The sequence below is a fragment of the Dermacentor silvarum genome, chromosome 5, assembly GCF_013339745.2.
Source record: "Dermacentor silvarum isolate Dsil-2018 chromosome 5, BIME_Dsil_1.4, whole genome shotgun sequence".
Taxonomy (NCBI): Eukaryota; Metazoa; Arthropoda; class Arachnida; order Ixodida; family Ixodidae; genus Dermacentor; species Dermacentor silvarum.
Genome location: NC_051158.1, coordinates 72428361 through 72444012, shown reverse-complemented (window position 1 = coordinate 72444012; position 15652 = coordinate 72428361). Strand labels below are relative to the sequence as shown.

At 46.6% G+C, this 15652-nt stretch overlaps 1 protein-coding gene across 3 annotated transcripts in view; it reads right to left on the bottom strand.

Annotated features, from left to right (window-relative positions):
• The window catches only part of LOC119453486 (dermonecrotic toxin SPH), a 114072-nt gene that overhangs the window by 12464 nt on the left and 85956 nt on the right, over positions 1 to 15652 (bottom strand). For 2 of the 3 annotated variants that reach the window (XM_049668177.1, XM_037715529.2), the window contains exons 2-3: positions 11897 to 12128; positions 4582 to 4713 (exon numbers count right to left, since the gene is read on the bottom strand). In XM_049668177.1, coding sequence (XP_049524134.1) covers positions 4582 to 4713; positions 11897 to 12128 — 364 coding nt within the window. The remainder of the gene's footprint in view (positions 1 to 4581; positions 4714 to 11896; positions 12129 to 15652) is intronic. The other variant, XM_049668178.1, reaches the window with a different exon arrangement.

Genomic DNA, 15652 nt, shown 5'->3' with positions numbered 1-15652 from the left:
GAGCAGTTGGGAAGTCATGCCTGCTTTAGAGGAAATCTATAGGACTAGCACCAATTTTCACACTTGCGTCTCCAAACTGTGGCACGAAATATATTGGCGTTCCTGATTACAGTTTCAGAAGAGCGCTCCTGTCAGAGATTGGAACGATACTAATTGCAACGCCAATGCATATTTTAGAATATTTTGGGGACGGATATTTTGCAAGTGATGCTAGTCCCAGGATTTCTGCTAGAAAGATAGGCCGTCGCTACATCTCGGTTTCAATTTTAGATTTAATTTAAACAACTCACTAACTAAAAAACGTGTCTTATCGCATCTTTTATTTAGCTACACGGCCACTTCAATTTCTCATGCAGCACTAGAACAATTTGTCGTGAAAGCGACCAAACTGCGTTATATTTTACGGGCGTTCTCGATAAAATCAGTTCCAGCTAAATAAAAGAAACGAAACACGCAAGTGCCGTTCACCAAGATAACTTGAAATATCGCGTGATATACAAGATATCGCGCCGAAATGCAAATATCACGCGATAACATACATGAGCATGTGCAATCGCTAGTTGAGAATTTGTGCGATCGTTGCGCTGACATGACATTAGCTGCGATTTTACCAGATACAGATCCCGATAAAAAAAGAGAAAAAGCTCTCGATACAGCTTTCTGTTGCTCAATACGGGCTACATAACAGTGTTTTTCCGAACGGGAAAGAAGCCCGCGAATACACGCAAAGTGCCTCGAGTGGCCAGTCGCGAGGTAATTTTGCGTGTATTCGCGGGCTTCTTTCACTTTTATGTAGCACGTATTGAGTAACAGAAAGCTTTATCGGGAGTTTTTCATGTTGCCTTACAATTTTCTCATTGACACTTTTCATCTACTTATAATATTTGATAAGCTGATTAATTAATTAAGGCTATAATTATGTAGTAGCCAGAATGCAAGAAACAATCTGAGTATCTCCAAGCCATGGCAGACATTACCTAGGTTTGGTCCGGCTACGTGGTATTTCATTATTTTTTAAAGTTTGGCTCAAGTTACGTGAAGCACCCTGTATACTGATAGAAGCTGAGGCTGCTCGGAAATTGGACGTTTTCTGAGATCCCGTGGTCCGTAAATTTTTTTGGTTGACTATACACCCTTTCGCCCTAACAGATAAATTGTCCTTCTCCGCTAATCCAAAAGCCTTAATACTCTTGATATGGTGGTTTTGGCACGTAAAACCCCATAATTTGATTACTTAATACTTGCCGCTACCTTTTCAAAATTAATCTGCCATGGCCTGCCTTCAAACCCAAATCCTCCATATAGATGTCAGTGCACGGGTCGTGAATATGGGGCTGAGGGCATTAGGTTGTACAAAAGTATGATCCATAGTTTCCTGGGCTTGCCCGCAATGACAAAAAAAAATATCAAGGGTTCTTAAAATGTTATTTTTTTATCGTTAACATAATTTAAAGAAAAATCACCAGTGGGATATGCACCACAATTGCACTTCTTGAGCTAGAATACTCTCAGAGGCGGACATTGCTTGCACGAGAACTCAAACTGAATATTTGGCTACGTACCAATGTGTCACTAATCAACTTTTAAACTAATTACTTTACGCCACATGTTGCGATCCACGAATTGCAGCCGGTGGCTTCAAAAGTCATATACGCTTGGAACAAATTCTGAGGCCGACACCACTTGCGAGACAGGCGTTCCCAAAGTTTACGACGAATCGCATTGGTGTCCCAGCACTTTTCCAGCTTCATTGTGTAAAAGTCCTTTTGGTAAATTAGTACGAACTGTGCATTTTTACCGCAACTTTGAGAGCGCTAATTTAGAAACCCGCGCTAGTTTCGAAATTCGTTCAAAATGGATGTACCTTTTCAAATCACTGCTTCACCTCGTCTATGCAATATTCGCGCTAAAATAAGTAGTGAAATATTGCTAATTTATGAAATACACTCATTTTGATTTACTGTGTAAGTAATGCCTGCCTGTTCGAGTAATCCAGCTCAATGAGGAGATTTGTGCTATATGCTACAGGACATTAAAAAAATTATGTTATACAGGGTCAAAGTAAAACATCACAGGGGTTAAACTTTCGCCTAGCTTTGCGTTCTCAATGCAACGCCTGCGCCTCTGCGAGTTTCTTTACCGGTGCTTCATCCTCAGAGCTTAAGACTCTAAAAAAGCCTTGCGCTAGAGCGCGCGCGTGCCGGCTGGCGGTTAAGATCGCGTCAGAATTTTCTGAATCACAATTACTTGCACAGACTTCGTGTTTTTTGGCTTCGAAATAACTTTCTTAAATTAGCTAAACTAGCTAATCAAGAAGCTAGCTTGTTGGCTGCAGCCACTATCTCGTTTCAAAGGGGTTGGTATACGCATATCCATCCATCCGTGATGTCGAGCCATTAATGGGACACTAAACAGAAACACTAAATCAGTTTGAATTGCTAAAAATACCATTTACAAACTAAATTTCAGTTAATTTCATGGTAGGAGGTTGAATACTGTAACAGAATACGGAGGCCAAACTGCCGCTCTTTAGATTTCGCGCCAAAGCCACGGCGCGGGTACGTCAGTGTGACGTCACGGTAAACGCATAGTGCTTCCTACAATAATTACTAGAGGGAACTGTGGCGCTGCGGTCGTTCGGTCACCATGGGAATGATGGTTAGTACATCGATTTGTCTAATCTTCGTACTTGTGGCTTACATATTCTTGGGGCTGTGTTTACTACGCTTTATCTGCTTTTATTGGCCTAAATTTCAGAGCAATCTATGCATTTTTAAATGCAGAAGGCAATAAAGCTCTGATAACATGCATAATCGCTACTCACTGAGTGGTTCCGCCTGTCGAGGTGGCCAAATCGAAACGCGCCAAGGGTCTCAACGCGCCGGCTTGCACGCGGGACATTCTTAAGTGTGTGACAGAAGCCAAGCAGTGCACTTAAGTCATGTCTGCTCATAATGTTTAAATATAAAGACTAGCACCACTTTAGAGATATCTGTTCCAAAGGATGGCCTATGAAAAAAAAATCATACATTGGCATTCCAGCTCACAGTTTCTTAATGGCCCCTCTCTAGAAATTCAGAATGACACTATCTGTAAGGTCAATGCATTTCTTAGCATATATTTGGGACAAATACAGCGAAAGTATCGCTAGTCGTAGAATTTTCGCTATATAATATTTCACAAGGGCGCTGCTTCAATTTTGCAATATTAACGTGTGTGCTAAAGTTAGTTAGCAAATTTTTTTTAATGAGCCACCTGGAAATTGTGATGTATCATGCAGTTCGCTTCTTCCAAGAAATCTACCTGAAAAGACGAAAAGCGTTTTCACAGGTGTTTTCACAGGTGTTTTCAAAACAACAGAACTGGTGATATAGTCAAGAGGTTTATTCGGTGGAGGCTGTATGATAATGCGAAGGTACAGTACCCATATAACTGTTCCCAAGAAGCGTTGCGAGGACTGAATAAAAAAGAACGGCACAGGAAGCTGCACGTAGTTTGTTTTACTAATGAAGCTAAGGCAAAATTTTAGAAAAAACGTATGTACAAGTTTTGATTCCCATTCTAGTCGAACAGCTGTAGCGCCAGATATCCCCCTAGTTAGTTCGTGCAGATGACCCAGACCCAGTTGACCCCGAGTATTCAGCCATCCTGATCTACCACAGAGGGAGTCGCTTGCGATATCCACCACAACATTGAAAACTAAAGTCTAAGGATGCCGCTGCCGGGCGTAGGCTCCAGACAGGCACTTACACTAACCTACGCATATTACATCGCATACACCCCACAGCCTACAGGGACGAATGCCCGTAGTGCGGGGCCAACCAACCCTATACCACATTACGTGGGAGTACACGCTACACAACATTGAACACCACGACACGATTACCACGAGGGAGCAATATGGGAGGCACTGTTCTCCAGCTCGGCCCTCGACGACCAGCTCAAGCTGATCTAGAGAGCGGCGAAGACTGCAAGAGCCAGCGGAACCCTGGACTAAGGGACCCGACCATTAGCGACGCCCCTTCGCGGGTAACACAATACTCTGATTAGTCTTTCAATAAAGTTTATCTATCCTATTCTATCCTAGCTGGAAATTATGCTTTCAACTGCTTTCAACGAACAAATGTATCATGAAAAGCGCTAGCATCAGCTCGGCTTGGCTCATTGCGCTGCGCGCGATGCGACACGCGGCTTAATCTCCTTCCCGTAACAAAAGTAACTTTCTGTACAAGTTTCGTCGCTAGAAATGCTGCATATGCCACAAACTTCCGCGAAGTTAATTTTTTTCTTAATTTTTTATTCGAGAGATTACCCGGTGGCATAAAACGTTTGGTGCATGCAAATTATATATACATGTATAATTGGTTACGTCCGATGAAATCTAACAAGGGTCTGCGGCGCGAACTATAGAGCCACTGATATCAGTTAGCTGTGTGGCTTAATTGGGTGTAAGCCAACTGCCGTAAAGTTACAAAGATTCGAAGTTTTCTTCGTGAGCTTTGCTCCCATTCTCGCTCGATAATGGTCATTACCGGTCATAACCAGCACTGACCCTTTTCAAAATCCTTTTTTTTTTCTTACCTCCAAGCCACAGATGATGCAGGAGCTTTTTCGCAATGTCGACGCCTGCCACGTACTTCTTGTCTGGATAAAGACTGCCAGTCTTGAGATCCAGAAAGAGCAGGGCGAGGCGCTTTTCGTATATGCCCCCGTCTGGAATGAAATATTGCTGCTTTAAAACGACATAAAATGGAAACGCTAATTGTGCGTGGGTTCGTAAGTTGCACCTCCTTCACCCCCTCTTGCGTCGCCCAGTCTTTTCGATTAAACAATTAAAAAATTTAAGCCAGTTTCACGCTTGTGAAATCTGATGAAACAGCGGAGCTCTACAAGCATGGGTGTATAGCGTAGTGGGTATGACGCTCGCCTTCGGTCCGTGGGTACCCGTGTTCAAATCCGGCCTCTCTCTCTTTCTCTCTCTCTGTGTTTCTATATCTCTCTCGCTCTCATTTTCTCTCTCTCTCGCCCACAGCAAGTTATGTTGCAATCGTCTCTACAACGCAATCATATGGTTCCCATAAACGCATGTTCTGCAAGCGCGGGTGTATGGCCTAGTGGCTATGACGCTCGCCATCGGACCGCGGGCAACCGGGTTCGAATCCCGCCTCGCCAAGAAAGTTGATTTCGTTTTCTCTACTTTTCTCGCTCTCTGTCTGTCTCTCTTTCTTCCTCTCTCTGCGCCTCCTCTGCTCATTTAACACTCTCGACACTTCGCTCGAAACTGTGAGCACTATCGCTCCGTAGGGATCAACCTCGACCTTAAACAGCTCTGCTGTTAAAAAAACTTTCTCTGAGCTCGATGGATCATTAAGCATCGCACGCGTAGTGCGGAACCTGTGGGTTCGGCTCTCACCTGCGGCGTGTTTCTTTTCGTGCGCTTTCATTTGCCTTTCTTCCATTATTTGTATAGTTCTATTAAAAAAAAAACTGCTAAGTTGCCGCTTTCCCTGGCTTCATGAGGCTCTAACACACACACACAAAACAGAGCTCCTCGGTTCCCTTTGTTCTCACTCATCTGAATGGAGATAAAGAGAGGAATTAAGTAAGCAAAGTGTTATCGATTACGCCACAACGCGCTCTTACACGTGGGTATGAAACCTGCGAGATAAGGAATCTGTATGTGGGTGTGAAGCCATCAGCACTTATCTCCGCCTGAATGGAATACCACTGATTTAAGGCCTGTATTTAGTGCTTATTTATTGCTGCTGGACGGCACTCTATTCGACTGTCTCTCTCCGACTATCTCTATCGAAGCTCCAGGAAGTGTTCGTATCGCTCATACACGAACACAAACGAATATTCGACAATTTAGGTCGTTGCGGTTGTTGGTAGGAATCGTAATTTTCGGATTGCACGAAGAACCGTGATAAACGTATCCTGCCTTACGGAGCTCTCAGGCTCCTGTCCCCCCCTTTTTTCCCTCTGCTTTTGTCTCTCTCTCTCTCTCTCTCTCTCGGAAAGGAGGCGTCATTGTGATCCAGAAACAACAAACACGAGGGTGGGCGCCACCACTTGAAAGACTGACGCTGCAGTCGGCGTGATGTGACGGGATCACGTGGACACAGCTGCCTCGTCGGCCGCGTCACAAGGAGGGGTGCGGGCTGAGAACCAACGCTTCAGCAATGCCAGAAAAGCTTTAGCCGCGCTGTGATTCGCAGCTTACCTATGATAAATGATGAAACATCAAAGAAAAAAAATCATCACCCAAGCACTCCATACAGATGGTTAACCAGCGAAGCTGAAACGTGCGGCCCCGGTGTTTAACACTGGGTTAATCCCGACGGTACATTAGTTTTTTTCAATTATTGGTTACGTCTTTGTGTTTCTTAATGAGGTTACACGCACGTTCGGCTGCGACGGAGAGAACGGCGTCACTGGCGGTATGCTCGCAGTCCGCCGTTGTCACCATTGCCGCTTGCGTTTCTTCAAAATTAAATTGCTTCAAAATTAAATCTGCCCATCACGTAAGACAATTAATGGCTCATACCCCCTTCAGCAACGGCTCATACCCCCGTAAACGTGGCCTCCCCATTACGACGACAGAAGAGAAGTGAAATTCTACGCTGGAATGATGAGCGGCAACGGAAAAGAAGACGACGACGAACGCCGGAGCAGTGGCACGAGCGCGTTCGCGCGGTTGCGCTGAGGGGCGCCATCCAACCAGCTGTGGAAGACAGCGACGACGCTCGAGCCATTGCTGATGATGATAGTTTCTGCTTACAGACGATGGGCGAACAAATCGGCTAGCCATATACAGCTTGGCTGTAAAAAAAAAAAAAAAAAAAAAAAGGATTGAATAGTGGCGAAGTGCTATCCGTGGGTGACCGTGGGCAGATCAAGGTCAATTCACATGCTTGGAATACGGTTCCAAGCCAATGAGCAGGGACATCAATTTATAGTCGAGCGATTGAAGCGTGACTACATCTCACGGGGGAAAACACCAATTGTTGAAAATTATGCACCCAATTCGTTTGAAAAAGTACATAGTTTATCACATTGTGCATTAGAATAGCACAATGTGAAGTCACAGGCTGTTTGCTTCCATCCACGAATAATTATGAATACGAAACTGTGCTGGCTTTCTGAAGTTTGCTCGTGGGGTGATCCGTGCTGAGATACGCTGAGATTGTATTACCGTATTTAACACTGTAATGTCGTCAAAACTATCTTATGCGTAGTCATAAAAAGTATTGGCTATATATACAGTGTTAACCGTATAAGATTTCATCAATAACGTTATTTTTTAACTGCCTTTTCACTAAATATTGCGTTTTAGCTATGTCTTCAGTACCAGAGAAAAACTACAGGTGGCACGCGTGCTGTGTTACTTCAGATGAAAGTGTGGTTTTTGTGAATTATTTCAACGTAATGTTAATTTATCTTAGCACCGAAATAACAGATGTGTGTTGGTACTAAGGACACATGGTTATGCTACTTTGTTCAAAATCTGGGTGAACCCATTGCTCTCAGTTCTTACAAAACTCTCAAGGCTTACCAATGTAATGCGTGTCGTTTAGAATGAGGTCTATAAATATAGGTGGGTGTACTGAGGTTCGTTTGTGACGCGATGTTGTGTAATAAAGAGCGAGAAAAAAAAGACGCGATGTTGTGGCGAATGTTCTCACTTACTGCGCTTCATTTGTACTGTATGCTTAGTACATGCGATGCCATAGCCATGTGATGTGAGCTACCGCCATAGACTACTCCATCATCATCATCATCATCATCATCATCATCATCATCATCATCATTTATTAAACCTTTAAAGGGTCTTGGCGCAACAAGCCTCGAACGGCAAATGCTAATTTTTTGTTCGCCGAGAAGTTGGCCCCGCAAAATGTAGATGGCATCGCCGTGCCTCCACAAGCCGCTATTGCGGGACGTTTGGGCTTCTATGGGAGCTTCGCTACCATGCGTACATGTACCGTGGGCAGATGCCGTGGGTGACGATCGAAGTCTGCGAAGCGAAATCATTTTCGAAAAGCTCCGGGAGCGTTCGCACAACGATGTTTGCTTTTGTCCTGTAAAATGCTCACACGCAGCAACCTAAAGACAATGGCACATGCAGATACGTGCGTTAGGTGTAGGTACACCGCCTTCGTGATGAAACACAAAACAAGAACATTGCACGAAACGGGGCAAAAAAGATGACGTAACACCGCCTTGTCATGTCCATTTTTTTTGTCCCTCACTCCTCTTTGTTTTTCGGATACGAAGCCGTATACAAAGCTTATGATCAGGCGCGTTTGCAATATACCATTTTATTTGTTTATCTTCAGTATAGCCAAGATATTTTTTAATGGCCTTGAAAGCGCAATCTGGCCTGTTCAGGTGGGTTGTCTGAGGAGGCGGGTATTACTTAAAAGATAAATCATAATGCTAAGGTAGCTATAGCTGATAATTAAAAATATGCACTAATTAACGTTTTAATTGTTGACTTTATGTTAAATGTTCAATGTTGAAAATGTGCTATTGAGCAGGTGGGAAGTCGTGCCTTCTGTAGAGGAAATCTATAGGACTGACACCAATTTTCACATCTGCGTCTCCAAATTGTGGCACGAAATATATTGCAGTTGCACGAAATATATTACAGTTTCATAGAAGCTGAGAGATATCAGCGATAATAATTACAACGCCAATGCATAGATTATCACATTTCGGAAACGAATATATTGCAAGTGATCGTCCCATGATTTCTGCTAGAAAGATGCGACTTCGCTAAATCTCGGTTTCAATTTTTCCATTTACTTTAAACAACTAAATACATAAAACGCGTACTTTTGAGTCTTTTATTTGCCTACACGGCCACTTCAGTTTTTCATGCAGCCGTCGAAGGATATGTCGTGAAACCGACCGAATTGCATTATCTTTCACGGGCGATCTCGATATAATCAGTTCCAACTAAAGAAAAAGAAACGAAACACACAAGTGGTACCACTCACCGCGATAACTTGAAATATCGCGTGATATCGCACTACAAGATATCGCGGCGAAATGGAAGAGAGGGAGAGAGAGATAGATTGTGGTTGTGAAGAGGAAGAGGCGCTGCGATGGCATACATGAGCACGTGCAATCGCTCATTGAGAATGTTTGCGATCGCTGCGTTTGCAGATGACATAGGCTGCTGGTTTTAGAGATAGTGTACAACAATACTATTCGATTGCTTCTTTCACGCCAAAAAGTAAGCTTAGCGGACTCCATTACGACGGACGACCACACACAGTGTCCGTGCATCGTATTTTGTGAAGAGGGGCGTTGAATAGTGTTCCGTGGTTGCAATTTGTCCAGGATCAGTCATTTTGGCAGTTACCAACTTCCTTTGTTTTGAAGGCACTTGAAGAAACGTCCAGGAAGGCTCCCGCAGTGTTTTTCCATTACAGCGCCGGCAGCCACACTACGATGAACGCGGCGTATCATGTTGTCCCTCATACAACGTGCATCCACGCGCTCCCGGAAATGGCGCCACCGTACATCTTCGCGCCCAATACCATGAAGGAAGGAAAATGACTAGGAGGGAGCGTCACGTGACAATTTTGAGGTCTATAGTAGGATACAACATAAAAAAAAAAACAGCAGTTGGCAACAAAAGCACACGGACAGCGCGGGTTGTGTTACTCCGCCAGCCAATCACAGAAGCGAACAAGATCGTCGTCATGCGACCTTTTCAAAAAGCCGTCGTACTTGATACGACTGTACTCGTTGTACTTGGACCTTCCACTATAATAGACGAGTGAAAACGGATACAATTACACGCTTATAATTTTATTTTTGTGGTTACCACCTTATTTAGGTAACAGGAAAAGTATGAAGTACGAACTATTTGCAGCCTCGCGGAGTAACAGCGGCTGACGGTTATGAGGGCGTGGGCGAGGCTTCACTGCAGACTTAAGTTGTATCCGACTGTAGTGATGAAAAGTCTGGCAGAAACCATGTCAGGGTGACTGGTGGCGTTAATGCGATTGGCACTGCTCCAATGTAGCAACACACCGTATTGCCACCGTTCTAATCGCATTAGGTATGTGGCGCGTGCTTCAGCCGGGCTCCACAAAGCCCCTCGATACACGTTGTCGCCGACCAGTATGAAAGCGGCACCGGCGGCGCGTCGGTGGAGGGGCTTTAGGGCTCCCTTTTCTCACTTCCCTCTTGACACGCTACAGGGTAGCAAACCGGACGTGCTTCTGGTTTTCTAACAGCCTTTACTCTCTTCTATTTCTCTCACTCCCTCTGGACACGCTGAACCGACTAGCGGCGTCGCCGTGACGTCCGCGCGTGGCGCGTGTCTGAATATATATTCTGACAAGATTGTCTGAATCATGGAGGAAGGAAACCCAGGAGACGCCCCGGCCAGCACGGATGTATTGAAGAAAGTGTGGCGGAAGTCACGTGCTGTTTTTTCGCAAAGGAGCACTAGGACCGGTACCCCAAATGTCAACGTTGCCATAGCAACGGCGCTCCTGAAGCTTTCGCTGCTGCTCTCGGTCTCTGAAAAGTGAGATAAGATTTTTGCGCCAGGTGCCTTTCGTGCAGCACCTTTTGTTCGCGAGAAAAGCTGACCTTGGAGTGTGGTGCGTAAGCTTGAAAGTTGTGTTTTGAGTCTGTGAGTGTGAGTGTCAGCCAGCAACAGATACACTCGAGCAATCACGACGTGAATCGTCGTCGTCTTCTTCAACGTGCCACGGAAAAACACAGGAGCGCGTCTGCTTCACTAAAAGTGCTACAGAAGTTTCGTAGGCTTTGTTTTGACGCGCGTCGGCAGAACACACTTCCGGCGGCTCGAAACAATGCAAGTTGAAAGTTCTCGCCCATCTGCTCCAGCTTCAAAAATGTGACGTCAGGGCCTCTCCTGTTTGTTTCTTTCCTCCATGGTCTGAATATACGTATATGACGCGGGTTCCATTTCGCTCCGCACCGGATACTTTATAACAATTTCTTTTGTTCATTGAAGAGCGGCACGTACCCATTGCCACATATCCAGCGACCCATCATCATAAGCCTACATTTATGTCCACTGCAGGACGAAGGCCTCTCCCTGTGATCTCAAATTACCCCTATCTTGCCCCTTCCCTGTTGCGCAGTCGTCCGTAAACGTACTTAACGTGAGGGGTCGGGTTCGTGGCGCGACCTGGTGACGCAGAATTCAAATAATATAGGGCGCGCGCGCGACACACACACACACACACACACACACACACACACACACACACACACACACACACGCACACACACACACACACACACACACACACACACACACACACACGCACACGCACACACACACACACACACACACACACACACACACACACACACACACACACAGAATCTTATATCCAGTTCGGCGTCCCTCACATTGACAATGACAAAACCCACATTGACCTTCATGGCCTGGCAACAAGTATTTTGGCCATGGGCCTAAGTGCGGGCCTTCAGAAAGTGGCCGATTATTGATGCTTGCGAAATATTCCTCCATTTATGGCCTTCCTCGCATGTCGTTACTACTATTGCATTAACCAAGTATACTTTACTTTGTTGGCGGTGCAAATTATCGGCAGCGACATTTTCGATAAAACGCTGTCCTTGTTTTATTTTTGTCGGCGAGAACGCCCATGTAAGACGAAAACCTGTTTACCGCGTTGTGGTTGGATAAAGCGTCACGAAATGTCGCTTCCAGCATTGTGCTTGTAATGTTGCTGTAATTAACGTCTTCGATAACCTGGTACTCCGTGAAGATTCATGCATACGTTTACGGACAAGCCAAAGCTCTCTATTATCATGGTTAAGAAGAATGACAACTCAAGAAAAGGCGAATATATTTTTTTTACAGGAGGTACGTTACCTGTTGTTCGCCGAAGGTACCGCAGAAAAGCAGGCACTTGTTCGTAACGCTGACACCACCTGAAGCAGTCGCACGGCACGCCGTGGTAGAACCATAATGCGGTGCCGTTAGTATCGAAGGTGACGTCCGATTCGATGGCGTTGGCGTCCAGGTCCATGGCTTCGTCCACTTGCCAGATCGCGTTCACCATGTGGTAGATGTTGTACACGGGTCTCCGACTGTAGCCGCTCACCTGAACGGCAGGAGAAATATTTACCGTTATTCTTAGAAGGCATTCATTGCTGGAGAGCGGCGTGGGTTTGTCACAGCGATACGAAACCAGGAATTGGGCACATCAACAATAAAAGCGCTGCATATATAGCGACCACAATCAGAAAACAGGCGCCGTTTTTATGAGAAAGCACCGTTTGTAGCGAATAACTAGCTACAAAAGCCACCAGAAATTAAAGAAAGGAAAAAGATTGGCCGGAAACCCATTTAAACTTGCATTTGACGTTTTAAGTATAGAAGTCCGCGAAGGCAGCATAAGCTTTGCGGTGCTTCAGCGGAGAAAGACAATTTGCGAAGAAGATATGATGTCGATTGCAATATTTCAGTGTTTTTACAAAGTTTGTATGCGCTCTGGCTTTCCGCTCTTCGTAACAGCGTGCTTCAGAACTACCGAGAAGTTGCTACAAAATTGCTGACTTTGTAACAGTGTCGCAAAGTATAAAAAGTTGTCGCAGTTTCACCTGAAAGGCGAAGCATCAATTGCGATAGCAAACTTGTAGAGAGCTATACGGAGTAATGATATTAGCTTTATCAGCTGTATAAACTTGGACATGCAGCAGCATCGGCAACACGCAGAACTGTTGTCGACGCCATCGGCGTTTTGCCCGCGTTAGCTCGAAATGCGTGCGGCGTTGGTGACTGTTGCCGGAGCCTCTGATATAACTAGGCACTTGGTGCCGCAGCTAAACGTCGCCTCCCTTCCCTCCCCCTCCCCCACGGCCTCTCACGCGTCTGAAGAAGGCGCGTTTGCTCTACATATATGGTGATTGTAAAGGAGAAAAAGTTGTCGCAGTTTCACCTGAAAGGTGAAGCATCAATTGCGATAGCAAACTTGTAGAGAGCTATACGGAGTAATGATATTAGCTTTATCAGCTGTATAAACTTGGACATGCAGCAGCATCGGCAACACGCAGAACTGTTGTCGACGCCATCCGCGTTTTGCCCGCGTTTGCTCAAAACGCGTGCGGCGTTGGTGACTGTTGCCGGAGCCTCTGATATAAATAGGCACTGCGTGCCGCAGCTAAACGTCGCCTCCCTTCCCCTCCCCCACGGCCTCTCGCGCGTCTGAAGAAGGCGCGTTTGCTCTACATATATGGTGATTGTAAAGGAGAAAAGAGACGCCTACTTCTGCAGCCCTTCAGCGAGCACGGCGCAGAACGCGCGTTTGTTCTCCGCCGTGCGTTCACTCCCCGTGAAAGACGCGCCCCTCGCGCCCTTTCACTCGCACATACAGCGTTCGGCGCACGGCGACGATTTCATCTCCAAATGACGTCATACGGAACCTCACGGCGACGGCGACGCCGACGGCAGAAATCTGCTTTTGAGTGTCCATATAATTGCTATCGCAATAAAACGAAATTACCTGTACAGATAAAAAGCTGGTCAGGCAGAACACTTGGCAAGCGCCGATGAAACGCTTACTGATGATTTGAACGTAAGTTCGTTGTATCGATGGCGAGAGCACGGGGGAATAGTTCTTAAAGCGAACGGCTTTCTTAGACTTTTTTAAATAGTTTTCGTGGTAGGTAGGTGGTCGATGGTCGGTATGGAGAACGTTTGGTATAGGTGGTCGGCATGGAGAACGTTCGCTTGTTCGCTCTCTCTCTCTCTATTGTTCGTTCTGGCATTTAGTTTACATTGACAATCATCGTCGATGTTTTCTGGACATTTTTTTTTAGAAAGGCGAATAGGTTTCTTGGCTTTGGTTTTACGTGGTCGGTGATTCGCGGTCGGTGGTCGTTGGCTGGAGGTCGCACTTCCGCCGCTGAGACAAAGGCGCCGATTCAAAAGGCGTGTGATCTCGCACAACCGAGTGTCGGGGCTTGTTTTTCGCCGAACGCCAAGAGTAAATATCCTAAGGAATCTGAAAAAAAAATGTCACAGTTTCGCCCTAAGGGCGAAGCAATGAATGCGATAGCAACACAGCAATGTCATACGAAGTAAGGTGAGCGGTTTTGGTAGCAACAACACGCAGAACTGTTGTCGACGCCATCGGCGTTTTGCCCGCGTTAGCTCAAAATGCGTGCGGCGTTGGTGACTGTTGCTGGAGCCTCTGATATAAATAGGCACTTCGTGCCGCAGCTAAACGTCGCCTCCCTTCCCTCCCCCTCCCCCACGGCCTCTCACGCGTCTGAAGAAGGCGCGTTTGCTCTACATATATGGTGATTGTAAAGGAGAAAAAGTTGTCGCAGTTTCACCTGAAAGGTGAAGCATCAATTGCGATAGCAAACTTGTAGAGAGCTATACGGAGTAATGATATTAGCTTTATCAGCTGTATAAACTTGGACATGCAGCAGCATCGGCAACACGCAGAACTGTTGTCGACGCCATCCGCGTTTTGCCCGCGTTTGCTCAAAACGCGTGCGGCGTTGGTGACTGTTGCCGGAGCCTCTGATATAAATAGGCACTGCGTGCCGCAGCTAAACGTCGCCTCCCTTCCCTCCCCCACGGCCTCTCGCTCGTCGGAAGAAGGCGTGTTTGCTCTACATACATGGTGATTGTGAAGGAGAACAGAGACGCCTACTTCTGCAGCCCTTAAGCGTTGGCGCTGAGCCGTGCTCCCTCAAGGGCTGCAGAAGATAGCGCCAACCTTTCCCTTTCCCTCAAGAACCACTTATCATCTTATCATCTTAAGCGAGCACGGCGCAGAACGCGCGTTTGTTCTCCGCCGTGCGTTCACAACTGTGAAAGACGCGCCCCTCGCACCCTTTCACTCGCACATACAGCGTTCGGCGCACGGCGACGATTTCTTCTCCAAATGACGTCATACGGAACCTCACGGCGACGGCGACGGCGACGCCGACGGCAGAAATCTGCTTTTGAGTGTCCATATAATTGCTATCGCAATAAAAGAGACGCCTACTTCTGCAGCCCTTAAGCGAGCACGGCGCAGAACGCGCGTTTGTTCTCCGCCGTGCGTTCACTCCCCGTGAAAGACGCGCCCCTCGCGCCCTTTCACTCGCACATACAGCGTTCGGCGCGCGGCGACGATTTCTTCTCCAAATGACGTCATACGGAACCTCACGGCGACGGCGACGGCGACGCCGACGGCAGAAATCTGCTTTTGAGTGTTCATATAATTGCTATCGCAATAAAAATTCTGCGCCCTTCCCCTGTCGAGGAAATGGGGGTAAGCGAAGCTTGTGGCAAGACGACGCTGTCGCAGGCGTTCCTCTTCGTTTGCCCTAAACTCATGGTCGGCGGCTCTTCTCTGAGGTTTGGCCTCCACATCGGGCTCCCGCAACTCGGGCCCGCGGCTCTTCGCTGACGTTTCGCGTGGGCTTTGGAAGCCCTCACGCTAGAATCGGCACGTCGACGACGAGCCCTTTCCCGAGTGAGTACGCTGCGCCATTGCTCAAACGCAGCCTGCTCCTCGGTGGAACGCACTACGCGCGGCCTTCCCATCCGGACACCGCCACTTATCTGACGCGAGGGAAGCCAAGCGAAGTGCGCGCCAACTCCTTTCCTTCCCTTTCCCTCCCCGCG